Here is a 13,153-nt window from a genome sequence, read left to right on the forward strand (position 1 = left end):
CTCGCTCACCAAACATTCCGTCAGCAACCTTGCTGGTGTCTCTCAGTTAGCCAGCCGCTGCAGGCCAGTCTGAGCTGATGCAGGCTGTAGCTGTGCCCTCTTGGAAGATTGAGCAAGAAATGGGTCTTCTGAAGGAGATTAACTTTGGGAAAGGAGGGGAATAGAGAGAAGAGCTGGACTGATTGATAATTGCTGGTAGGTAAGTGGAGCAGGACTTTCAAGTTAATGAAAAAGAACGCTGCCAGAGAGCAGACGAAACAACACATGGATGGTTTTATACTTGGAGAGGAAGACATCCAAGAGCTCTTTGCCTTTGATGAAAGGGGCAGATGTAAGATTTTAGGGACACTGATTATTGTAGAGAAAGGGAGCCATCAATTAACCTTTGCTTTCACTAGGAAGCCCTGGAGTAATAAGACTAAGCTAAGAGAGACAGACAGCAGAGATTAAATCGATTGAGTTAGATCTAGCAATGAATGCCTAGGTCCAACATACACCAAATGTGCACATGTTTGTGGCCCTCAAATGCAAGAGAGTGGGGATGGAAACTAGCGTGAGCCATGAACGTGAAGAGAAAGGGTTTGGAGGGGCATTAGTTGTATTGCCCTTACAGAAAGCCTCAATGGATACAATGGGTTAAATGTGCTGTACCCATTTTAAGATTCAAACGTAGCATGTATGAGGTAGTAGGACATGTGGCATGCTCTAAGGTGATGACTTTTAATGCTGCTATTCAATAGTTTTTAGGATATGCTTAAGTATACAATGTTGAAAAAATGTCATTGATTTTCTTTCCCGAGGGGACAATTTACAGGCTCGGCTGCAATGATGACTTGGAGGCCATGCTGCAGGATCACAGCTTAGAACTGTGATTTGGTACATCACTCCATAAACAGCTGACAACAGAAAAGAGCGGGGAAATGAACTCTTTTGCTTCTCTGATCCATGGGGTGGAATATTCCGGCCCTTCTCAACAGCGGGATTGTACGGCCCTGACGGAGGCAACAGATTTCTGAACGGCTCACTGCATTTAAGCTCTGCCCCCCCCCCCCCCCCCCCCCCCCCCCCCCCTCCACCCCGTGATGGGGACCATAAAATCTCACCCCCAGCATTTAACATTGCTGGGCCTCCGGCAGACCTTATCACCCGACATGGCTTCTGTTAACTGCTGCCAGGTTTCGACCCCTCACAGGAACGCCTCCGGTTAAGAGTGTAGCCTTGACTTTGTCTTCCTAAAATTTTGAATAGGTTAAAATTCAAGCAAAGTCTATTTTGAAAAGACTTTTCTCCTTTTGCATAGTGCAGGATGTGGAAAATTCAGCTGTTGGAGAAGCGCAACTGGCTTCTTCGTTTTCATCTTTGATTGCAAAGTAGTCAATAGATTCGTACAACGATGAGGTCATCTGAAAAAGCCAGGGAGTTATTGGTTAGAAGAATGACATCATCTGACTAAGCACAATCTTTTTCATTGTGTTGCTGAGGAAACAAGAAATGTTGGAATCACCCTCATTCCTAACCAATGGGATGAGTCTTTCAACCCCAGGTGATCCTGTGTTTGCGAGCTTACATTTTTTGGCATTTCAATTTCTTCTCAAATGGATTGCAATTTTCCATGAAACTTAGAAAATGGCACAAAACGTTTCAATTATGAAGATAAATGGCAATTGCATCAGACATTGTATTTTCAAATTGTGTCAATAATGTTAAAAAATAATCGAGCCGTCTCGCCAGAAACACTACACTGCCCTGTCTTTTCCTTAACACGGCTCCTAGTCCATGAATGATAGCGTGAAAATATTTTCTTCCCATTGGGGGGGTTTCAGGCAATTGCACACTAATTCCTGATACAAAATCAAAGTACTGTGTAGAATTTACAGTGCAGAAGGAAGCCATTCGGCCCATTGAATCTGCACCGGCCCTTGGAAAGAGCACGCTACCTAAGCCCACACCTCCACCGTGTCCCTGTAACCCAGTAACCCCTGTGGTGATATGATTTGCATAGCTGTCTGCCATTGGGGCAGAACATCGGCTTACCATTGGCCCTGGTCGGTCATGTGCCTCTCGACCGATTGGTCGAGAGGCTGAGTTAACCACGCCTCCTTGTCGAGGTATAAATAGTCAAACGCCCGGCGGTCGTCCATTTTATTGTAGACAACCGCAGGGCTAAGTTCTAGTTTATTAAAGCCTAACTTTTGTAAAGCAACTCGTCTCTCGTGCAATTGATGGCTCATCAACCCCACCTAACCTTTTTGGACACTAAGGGCAATTTGGCATGGCCAATCCACCTACCGGAGCACCCAGAGGAAACCCACGCAGGCACGGGGAGAATGTGCCGATTCCACACAGACAGTGACCCAAGCCGGGAATCTAACCTGGGACCCCGTTGCTATGATGCAACTGTGCTAACCACTGAGCTACTGTGCTACCCTATCTGAAGTCTGAGATAGAAGCAGACCTGACAGCGGACGATGCTGCCTCTGAGCATTATTTGCAGTGCATTTTTACAAGCATATTTAACAAATTGGATCTCTTCTCCAATCACCTACCCCCCTTCCTCAGCTCGTGAATTAGCACTCCTCCATTTTGAGATTGATCACACTTATCTGAGAAAGAGCTTACACGTTGGGGAATATTTGTAGCAACTGGTGAAAGCTTTTGAAGCCGATTCTGATATAGGCAATTGTTTAAGTGCGTCACTTGTATGTCAATGAGGTTTTCCTAAGAATAATGGAAATTACATTTGAACTAGCTTTCAACCAAATACAGCCACATACAAGGTAGCTCTATACCGAATAGAAAGACTGCTCAAGAGGAACTGGAGGTGATTCAGCGTGTTGTCTCAGAAGAGCAACTTGAGCAAGGGGAGTCAGTCGACCACCTTTACTGTACTCACCCAGATGGATGAGAATCATCCAGGAGTCAACACTAAAATGTTCAGAACTTATCAGTAATAAGTTGAACTATATGTATTTTAGCATATCCAATGGATTTGTTATTCAAATACTTTAACTTTGTCAACTGTACCAGGTGTCTAACTGTGCATTAACCAAATCAACTTTATGCTGATTTTGGAATTGAACTTTGTACTAAGTAGATCCAGCTGATGCTGATTGAACTTTGCAAACCTGAGTTTATTTGTGTACCATTTAATGTTTTAAAGAAATTTTAATTCATGATTTTGCTGTTTAACTTCTTTGATTTTGGCAGGAAGAGATTAACACATTAACTCAATGGTATATTGGTCTTCTGAAGTGTAGTTGGTGTATAAATATTAGAATAATTTCTACTAGTTAATGTAAAATCGTTCCACAAAACAAAATTGTAATAACCCTGATGTACCATCAATTGAACGCGAGACGAGTTGCTGAACAAAAGTATGGCTTTAATCTACTAGATGTTAGCCCTGCGGTCGATTACAGTAGAAGGACGACCGCCGGGAGTACTGGGTATGTATACCCCGCCCTGGAGGCGGGGTTAACTCAGCCTCTCGACCAATCGGGGAGCCGTCACATGACTGGTCTCAACCAACCGGTCGAGAGGCACATGACCGACCAGGGCCAATGGTAAGCCGGTGTTCTGCACCAATGGCAGGCAGCTATGCTAATCATACCACCACATTCACCCCTTGCGGAGAAAGAAGCCGGGGGGGGGGGGGGGGTATCAACGAGAGCTGGGGGGGGGGGGGAGAACTGGTGGTATGAGTAGTAAGGAGAGAAAAAAAATGTATCCTTGGCTTCCCACTGGCCCAGACATTTAGCAACAGTACATAGTGTCCATACAAGGTCCATGGTGGTGTTGAAGTTAAATGGACTCGATCAGCCTTTTCGTTGCCCGTGACGTCCTGGCAGACCGCCGCAGTGGAGTTGGTGACGTTGGTGGTGGTTCAGCTGATGTCCTGGACTCCGGGAGCGATGGTCCTTGAACTGTCTCCGTATCCCGGGCTGGTGGTGGAGATGCCATGGATGGGGGAGGGGTGGCCTGAGTGGGGCGCTGGGGGAAAAGGGACAGGGGGGGTCTGTAGTGAAGGGGGGGGGAAGGCCGCACGCCGGCGGTTGCCAGGTCCCGGAGGGAGACCGTGTCCTGCCGACCGTCGGGGTACTCCACGTACGCATACTGCGGGTTAGCGTGGAGTAACTGGACTTGTTCCACCAATGGGTCAGACTTGTGCACCCGCACATGCTTCCGAAGCAAGATGGGTCCGGGAGCGGCCAGCCATGTCGGGAGAGGGGATCCGGAGGACGACTTCCTGGGGAAAACCAGAAGACGTTCATGAGGTGTCTAATTAGTTGTGGTACAGAGGAGTGAGCGGATAGAATGTAGGGCATCGGGGATAACCTCTTGCCATCGGGAAATAGGGAGATCTCTGGACCGGAGGGCCAGTAGTATGGTCTTCCAGATGGTACCATTCTCCCGCTCGACCTGTCCATTACCCCGGGGGTTATAGCTGGTCATCCTGCTAGAGGCAATGCCCCTGCTGAGCAGGAATTGACGCAGCTCGTCGCTCATAAAGGAGGACCCCCGATCGCTGTGTATTTACGAGGGGTAGCCAAACAGGGAGAAGATGGAGGGGAGGGCCTTAATGACGGTTGATGTGGTCATGTCGGGGCAGGGAATGGTGAAGGGGAAGCGGGAGTATTCATCGATCACCGTCAGGAAGTAAATGTTGCGGCTGCTAGAGGGAAGGGGCCCCTTGAAGTCTATGCTGAGACGTTCGAAGGGGCGGGATGCTTTGATCAGATGCGCGCGCTCGGGGCGATAGAAGTGGGGTTTGCACTTTTCGCAGATGTGGCAGTCACAGGTTACTGTCCTGACTTCCTCGATGGAGTAGGGCAGGTTGCGGGTCTTTATGAAATGATAGAAACGGGTCACCCCTGGATGGCAGAGGTCCGCGTGGAGGGAGCGGAGGCGGTCTATCTGGCGCAGGTACCGCGGGACAGGGCATCAGGAGGCTCGTTGAGCTTCCCAGGATGATACAAGATATCGTAGTTGTACGTGGACAACTCGATCCGTCTCCGCAAGATATTGTCGTTCTTAATCTTGCCCCTCTGTGCATTATCGAACATGAAGGCTACTGACCGTTGGTCTGTGAGGAGGGTAAACTTCCTGGCGGCCAAATAGTGCCTCCAGTGTCGCACAGCTTCGACTATGGCCTGGGCTTCCTTTTCCACTGAGGCGTGGCGGAGTTCGGAAGCCTGGAGGGTTCTGGACAAGAAGGCCACGGGTCTGCCCGCTTGGTTCAGGGTGGCCGCCAGAGCTCTCGACCTGGAAGGGGAGGGACTCGTCAATGGCGTGCATCGTGGCCTTTGCGATGTCCGCTTTGATGCGGCTAAAGGCCTGGCAGGCCTCTGTCGACGGCGGGAAGGTTGTGGACTGAATGAGGGGACGGGCCTTGTCGGCGTAATTGGGAACCCATTGGGCGTAGTAAGCGAAGAAACCCAGGCAGCGTTTAAGAGATTTGAGGGTATTGGGGAGAGGGAGTTCCATCAGGGGGTGCATGCGTTCGGGGTCGGGGCCTATCGCTCCGTTACGCACAACGTAGCCGAGGATGGCTAGACGGTCGGTGCTAAACACGCACTTATCCTTATTGTAAGTCAGGTTAAGGAGTTTTGCGGTTTGGAGGAATTTTCGGAGGTTGGTGTCATGGTCCTGCTGGTCGTGGCCGCAGATGGTGATATTATCGAGATACGGGAAGGTAGCCCGTAATCCGTATTTGTCGACCATTCGGTCCATCTCCTGTTGGAAGACCGAGACCCCATTTGTGACACCGAATGGAACCCTGAGGAAGTGGTAGAGGCGCCCATCTGCCTCGAACGCGGTGTACCTGCGGTCACTTGCACGGATGGGGAGCTGGTGATAAGCAGACTCGAGGTCCACCGTGGAGAAGACTTTGTATTTCGCAATCTCGCTTACCACGGCGGAAATACAGGGGAGAGGATACGCGTCCAGTTGCGTAAACCGGTTGATGGTCTGGCTGTAGTCGATGACCATCCGGCTTTTCTCCCAAGTCTGGACCACCAGCACTTAGGCTCACCAGGGACTGTTGCTGGCCTCGATGACCCCTTCCTTCAGCAACCTGATGAAGGTCCGGTCCTGGGCGCTGTACCGTCTGCTCCGGGTTGCGACGGGTTTGCAATCGGGGGTGAGGTGGTTTTGCATCGTCGTCTTGGCGAGCGTGCGTGGACGTGACTGGTCGAGCTGAATGGCCGCGAGCCGTGGAGAAGATCCATAATCGCGTCGTCGGCCGAGTAGGTGCTGGCAGGACCTTGTGTGCCAGTCCAGGATGGCGGCGCCCAGGACCCGCACGTGGGGTCGGGGTCCCAAGATGGCGGCGCCCAGGACCCGCACGTGGTGTCCGGGGCCCAAGATGGCGGCGCCCGCAGGACCCTCGTGGTTGCTGGGGGCGGGGTTAGCGGTGCCGGCAGGCCGATTGGAGCGGCTGAGAGCGGGGGAAGAGAGGCGCGCAGGCCGGGCGCAGGGGCCTGGGGGCGGGGGGGGGGGGGGGGGGAGATTGATGCGGTGCGCTGGAAGGGCCCGGAAGGGCCCGGAGGAGGAGATCCCCGGACGCTGCACGGCACAGCAGTGACCGACTTGGACTGGCAGACCGTCGCAAAATGGCCCTTCTTCCTGCAGCTCTTACAAAGGGCGGAACGGGCCAGGCAGCACGGGCGGGGGTGTTTGGCAAGCCCACAGAAATAGCAGCGGGGCCCCGCGAACTTGTCGGGGCGTCCCGCGGCGCAGGCCTGAGGGGGGTCGGGAGCGACGGATGGCGGTGGGGAAGCGTGCCAGGAGGCCCAGGGCGCTGCAGCGCGGCTGGGGACATAGGCGCGGGCGTTTAAGTCGGCGACCTCCAGGGAGGTGGAGAGAGTCCGTGCCTCAGTTAGGCTGAGGTCGTCTTTCTCCAGCATCCGCTGGCGGATAGCGGTGGACTGCATCCCAGCCACGTAAGCATCTCTGATCAAAAGTTCCATATGCTCAGTGGCTGAAACTTGGAGGCAGGCGCAGTTCCTCCCCAGGACAGCAAGGGCCCGGTAAAACTCATCTATGGACTCACCGGGGAACTGTTGTCTGGTAGCCAGCAGATGTCAGGTGTACACTCGGTTTACCGGCTTGAGAAATTGTCCTTTTAGCTTATCCATGGCCACGTCATATTCCTTTTCTTCCTCTATCATCGCGTAGGCCGCCATGCCCATGCTGGAATGGAGAATATGAAGTTTCTGTGCCATGGTGGGGGGGCTGCTTGCGGTCGCCAGATAGCTATCGAAACACGCCAGCCAATGCTTGAAGATTGCCGATGCGTTCTGAGTTTGCGGGCTGATGCGGAGGCATTCCGGCTTGATCCGGAGCTCCATCTTCAAATTTCTAGTAGATTAAATTGATGTACCATCAATTGAACGCGAGAAGAGTTGCTGAACAAAAGTATGGCTTTAATCTACTAGATGTTAGCCCTGCGGTCGATTACAGTAGAAGGACGACCGCCGGGAGTACTGGGTATTTATACCCCGGGGCGGGGTTAACTCAGCCTCTCGACCAATCGGGGAGCTGTCACATGACTGGTCTCAACCAACCGGTCGAGAGGCACATGACCGACCAGGGCCAATGGTAAGCCGGTGTTCTGCACCAATGGCAGGCAGCTATGCTAATCATACCACCACAAACCCCCATGGGGATGTCCACTGTCCAGATTGATCTCCCTGTGTGACTCGTGGAATATGAGCTTCCCGGTTAGTGGGCGGAGGCTGGAGCCACCCACCCAGCTGGGGCTCATAATAACCTAGAATAAACGCTGGCCCAGAGAGGGATTGGCATGTTGGTTGTCCCAACAGGACTTACTCTGTGTATATATTTACTGCCTCAGGCACATTTCTTGTGACTGTGACTAAACAGGCGTTCGCCCTACCATTTGGCTTCCTGGGTCTTTATACTGGCGACGGGATAAAATAAACTGTAACTCTGATTCTGGACGTCCCATCTGCTCCGGGATATTGCAACGTGTTGGAGAGGCTTTAAAAAAACCCCCGCTCTTAGAGAGGTTAGAGGCCTTTGTTCCAGACATAGAAGATTGAGTTCAGTCTGCTGAGCAAATGAGGTACTTATTCCAGGCTAATGGCATCAGTGGAGAGGACCAACAAAGGTAATCCTCCTGACTGCCTGCTGGGCCCCAACCTTGGCATAATTAAAACCCTCCTGCTGCTGCGGATTCTAAACCGTTTGTCGCATTGGTAGAGTTGGTGTCTAACCATTGTGACCCGAAACTGTCCCTGATTATGCAACGGTGCTGATTCAATACTGCTGTGCGCGCTCCGGGGGAGTCAGTTACAGATTTTTAAAACCCTATTCTGAAGGCTGGCTGAGCATTGCGAGTTTAGTCCGCCACTTTCAGAGATGCTCAGGGACTGGTTGGTGTGCAGAATTAATAACATGGCCACACAGAAGAAGCAGGTGGACCAAAAGCTTCATTTGAAGAGAATAATTTAGCCAGCGCTGTCCTGCGAGAACGCGGAGAAGGGGGTTCAGGAATTCCGAGGTTCCATGAACTGCAGTGTCCATAGTGTTGTTCGAAGCCCGCCCTGGAAATCCAACATCCTCTCAAGGCAGTGCTTGAATGAACAGATCACCACCGCCAAACCAACAACCAGCTCTGCAACGTTGTGTCCGGACTCAACGGTCAAGGGGAACCATAGACCAGTGTGACACCTCCCCAGGGGACACCGGAGAGTACCAGCACTATTAGGGTGGCATGGCTCTGAGGAAGAGCAGACAGGGAGATGTTGCTGAAAACAGCGGGTCTGGTGGCCTGAAGTGCATATGTTTTAATGCAAGAAGTATTACGGGTAAGGCAGATGAACTTAGAGCTTGGATTAGTACTTGGAACTATGATGTTGTTGCCATTACAGAGACCTGGTTGAGGGAAGGACAGGATTGGCAGCTAAACGTTCCAGGATTTAGATGTTTCAGGTGGGATAGAGGGGGATGTAAAAGGGGTGGCGGAGTTGCGCTACTGGTCAGGGAGAATATCACAGCTGTACAACGGGAGGACACCTCAGAGGGCAGCGAGGCTATATGGGTAGAGATCAGGAATAAGAAGGGTGCAGTCACAATGTTGGGGGTTTACTACAGGCCTACCAACAGCCAGCAGGAGACAGAGGAGCAGATAGGTAGACGGATTTTGGAAACGAGTAAAACAGCAGGGTTGTTGTGATGGGAGACTTCAACTTCCCCAATATTGACTGGGACTCACTTAGTTCTTGGGGCTTAGACGGGGCACAGTTTGTAAGGAGCATCCAGGAGGGCTTCTTAAAACAATATGTAGATAGTCCAACTAGGGAAGGGGCTGTACTGGACCTGGTATTGGGCAATGAAATGAAAAAATGAAAATCGCTTATTGTCACAAGTAGGCTTCAAATGAAGTTACTGTGAAAAGCCCCTAGTCGCCACATTCCGGTGCCTGTTTGGGGAGGCTGGTACGGGAATTGAACCATGCCACTGGCCTGCCTGGGTCTGCTTTCAAAACCAGCGATTTAGCCCAGTGTGCTAAACAGCCCGGCCAGATGGCAGAAGTTTCAGTAGCGGAGAATTTCGGGAACAGTGACCACAATTCAGTAAGTTTTAAAGTGCTGGTGGACAAGGATAAGAGTGGTCCTAGGGTGAATGTGCTAAATTGGGGGACGGCTAATTATAACAATATTCGGCGGGAACTGAAGAACCTAGATTGGGGGCGGATGTTTGAGGGTAAATCAACATCTGACATGTGGGAGGCTTTCAAGTGTCAGTTGAAAGGAATTCAGGACCGGCATGTTCCTGTGCAGAAGAAGGATAAATACGGCAAATTTCAGGAACCTTAGATAACGAGAGATATTGTAGGCCTCGTCAGGGCTAGAAGGCTGGGAACAGACAAAGCCTGTGTGGAATATAAGGAAAGTAGGAAGGAACTTAAGCAAGGATCCAGGAGGGCTAGAAGGGGTCACAAAAAGTCATTGGCAAATAGGGTTAAGGAAAATCCCAAGGCTTTCTACACGTACATAAAAAGCAAGAGGGTAGCCAGGGAAAGGGTTGGCCCACTGAAGGATAGGTAAGGGAATCTATGTGTGGAGCCAGAGGAAATGGGCGAGGTACTAAATGAATACTTTGCATCAATATTCACCAAAGAGAAGGAATTGGTGGATGTTGAGTCTGGAGAAGGGTTTGTAGATAGCCTGGGTCACACTGAGGTCCAAAAAGACGAGGTGTTAGGCATCTTGAAAAATATTATGGTAGATAAGTTCCCAGGACCTGATGGGATCTACCCCAGAATACTAAAGGAGGCTGGAGAGGAAATTGCTGAGGCCTTGAGAGAAATCCTTGGATCCTCACTGTCTTCAGGTGATGCCCCGGAGGACTGGAGAATAGCAATGTTGTTCCTTTGTTTAAGAAAGGTAGCAAGGATAATCCAGGGAACTACAGGCCGGTGAGCCTTACGTCAGTGGTAGAGAAATTACTGGAGAAAATTATTTGAGGCAGGATCTACTCCCATTTGGAAGTAAATTGATGTATTAGCGAGAGGCAGCATGGTTTTGTGAAGGGGATGTCGTGTCTCACTAACTTGATAGAGTTTTTCGAAGAGGTCACAAAAATGATTGATGCAGTAGGGCAGCGGATATTGTCTATATGGACTTCAGTAAGGCCTTTGACAAGGTCCCTCATAGTAGACTGGTACAAAAGATGAAGTCACACGGGATCAGGGGTGAGCTGGTAAGGATACAGAACTGGCTAGGTCATAGAAGGCAGAGAGTAGAAATGGAAGGGTGCTTTTCTAATTGGAGGGCTGTAACTAGTGGTGATCCGCAGGAATCAGTGCTGGGATCTTTGCTGTTCGTAGTATATATAAATGATCTGGAGGAAAATGTAACTGGTCTGATTAGTAAGTTTGCAGACGACACAAGGTTGGTGGAATTGCGGATAGCGATGAGGACTGTCAGAGGATACAGCAGGATTTAGATCACATGGAGACTTGGGCAGAGAGATGGCAGATGGAGTTTAATCTGGACAAATGTGAGGTAATGCATTTTGGAAGGTCTAATGCAAGTAGGGAATATACAGTGAATGGTAGAACCCTCAAGAGTATTGAAAGTCAGAGAGATCTAGGTGTACAGGTCCACAGGCCACTGAAAGGGGCAATTGAGGTGGAGAAGGTAGTCAAGAAGGCATATGGTATGCTTGCCTTCATTGGCCGGGGCATTGAGTATAAGAATTGGCAAGTCAAGTTGCAGCTGTATAGAACCTTAGTTAGGCCACACTTGGAGTATAGTGTTCAATTCTGGTCGCCACGCTACCAGGAGGATGTGGAGGCTTTAGAGAGGGTGCAGAAGAGATTTACTAGGATGTTGCCTGGTATGGAGGGCATTAGCTATGAGGAGCGGTTGAATAAACTAGGTTTGTTCTCACTGGAACGATGGAGGTTGAGGGGCGACCTGATAGAGGTCTACAAAATTATGAGGGGCATAGACAGAGTGGATAGTCAGAGGCTTTTTCCCAGTGTAGAGGGTCAATTACTAGGGGGCATAGGTTTAAGGTGCGAGGGGCAAGTTTTAGAGTAGATGTACAAGGCAGGTTTTTTACGCAGAGGGTAGTGGGTGCCTGGAACTCGTTGCCGGAGGAGGTGGTGGAAGCAGGGACGATAGTGACATTTAAGGGGCATCTTGACAAATACATGAAAAGGATGGGAATGGAGGAATACGGACCCAGGAAGTGTAGAAGATTTTAGTTTAGACGGGCAGCATGGTCAGCACAGGCTTGGAGGGCCGAAGGTCCTGTTCCTGTGCTGCACTTTTCTTTGTTCTTTGTTCTTTGTATTACCAAACCTGCAGGCCTAGAATACACAGCAACCAAGGCCACAGACCACAGAAATCAGCAAAGAACGCGCCGCCCAGGACCTTGCATGTGGCCCACCCGAGGAAGAAGACATGATGCAGTTGAAACACATGATGCAGATGATGGCCCTTAGGGTGGTGCCGATTCAAGTCAAACTGCAGGTAATTGTACACCCCCTAGTGATGGAGATAGGCACAGGGGCCGTCATCAGTAAGCGGACCTTCTGCCGGCTTCGCACGAAAATCCTGCCATTAAACCTGCGCGGCACTAAGGCCAGATTGATGACGTATTCTGGGGACCATTGTGCATTATTGGAACCACCGTGACCAAGGTGACCCACAGGCAGCAGACGTTGACCCAGGGGCCCAGCTCAGGTACATGACCAGTTCCTTACGTCTTACTCACAAAGGTAAACACTGAGTTGTGACGCCTGAAGAATTAGGGCATCATACGCTCAGTGCGATTTGTGGAGAAGGCGCACCAGTGATGAAGCCAGATAAGTCAGTTCACCTTTGAGGGGATTATAAACTGACTGTAAACAGGGCATATCGCCCATGTGAGGAGGATTTGTACGTGAAACTGGTTGGGGGCTGCTCATTCATAAAACTGGATGAGACCTGCATAGCTTCAGTTGGAATTGGACTCCGCATCGCGGAAGTACCATGAATACCCATAGGGCTATTCGAATAGTCTCGCCTTCCCTTCAGGGTCTCTTCCGCTTGTACAATTTTTCAGAGGGTGATTGAAGGCACGGTGGAACAGTGTTCAGCACTGCTGCCTCACAGCGCCAGGGACCCTGGTTCAATTCCGGCCTTCGGAGACTGTGTTGAGTTTTCATTTTCTCCCCGTGTCTGCGTGGATTTCCTCTGGGTGCTCTGGTTTCCTCCCACAGTCCAAAGATGTGTGGATTAGGTTGATTGGCCATGCTAAATTGCCTTTTAGTGTCCAAAGATGTGTAGGTTAGGTGGGGTTATGGGGATAGGGCAAAAGAGTGGGCTGAGGTAGGGTGCTCTTTCAGAGGGTCGGTGTCGACTCAATGGGCCGAATGGCCTCCTGCGCTAGTAATTCTAGGGTTCTATGGTTCTAAGGTGTGCTCCAGGGACTACCCAAAGTGGCAGTATATCTGGACGACGTACTCATCACGGGATTACCGAGAAGGAGCACCTAGATAATCTGGAAGAGGTTCTCAGCTGATTCACCCAATCGGCTGCCTGTCTGAAGAGAGGCAAATGCGTCTTTCAAGCAAAGGCTGTAATGGACTTGGATTATCATGTGGACAAAGATGGCTTGTACGCAGTGGAGGAAA

General features: G+C 50.5%; 1 protein-coding gene across 1 annotated transcript in view; it reads right to left on the minus strand.

Moving 5' to 3' along the window:
- Nucleotides 1–1,256: 1,256 nt before the first annotated feature.
- The window catches only part of LOC119963667, a 32,743-nt gene continuing 20,846 nt past the window's right edge, over nt 1,257–13,153 (minus strand). The window contains exon 5 of the mRNA XM_038792986.1: nt 1,257–1,403. Within this exon, the coding sequence (XP_038648914.1) occupies nt 1,257–1,403 (147 nt within the window). The remainder of the gene's footprint in view (nt 1,404–13,153) is intronic.

This window comes from Scyliorhinus canicula, chromosome 3, assembly GCF_902713615.1.
Source record: "Scyliorhinus canicula chromosome 3, sScyCan1.1, whole genome shotgun sequence".
Taxonomy (NCBI): Eukaryota; Metazoa; Chordata; class Chondrichthyes; order Carcharhiniformes; family Scyliorhinidae; genus Scyliorhinus; species Scyliorhinus canicula.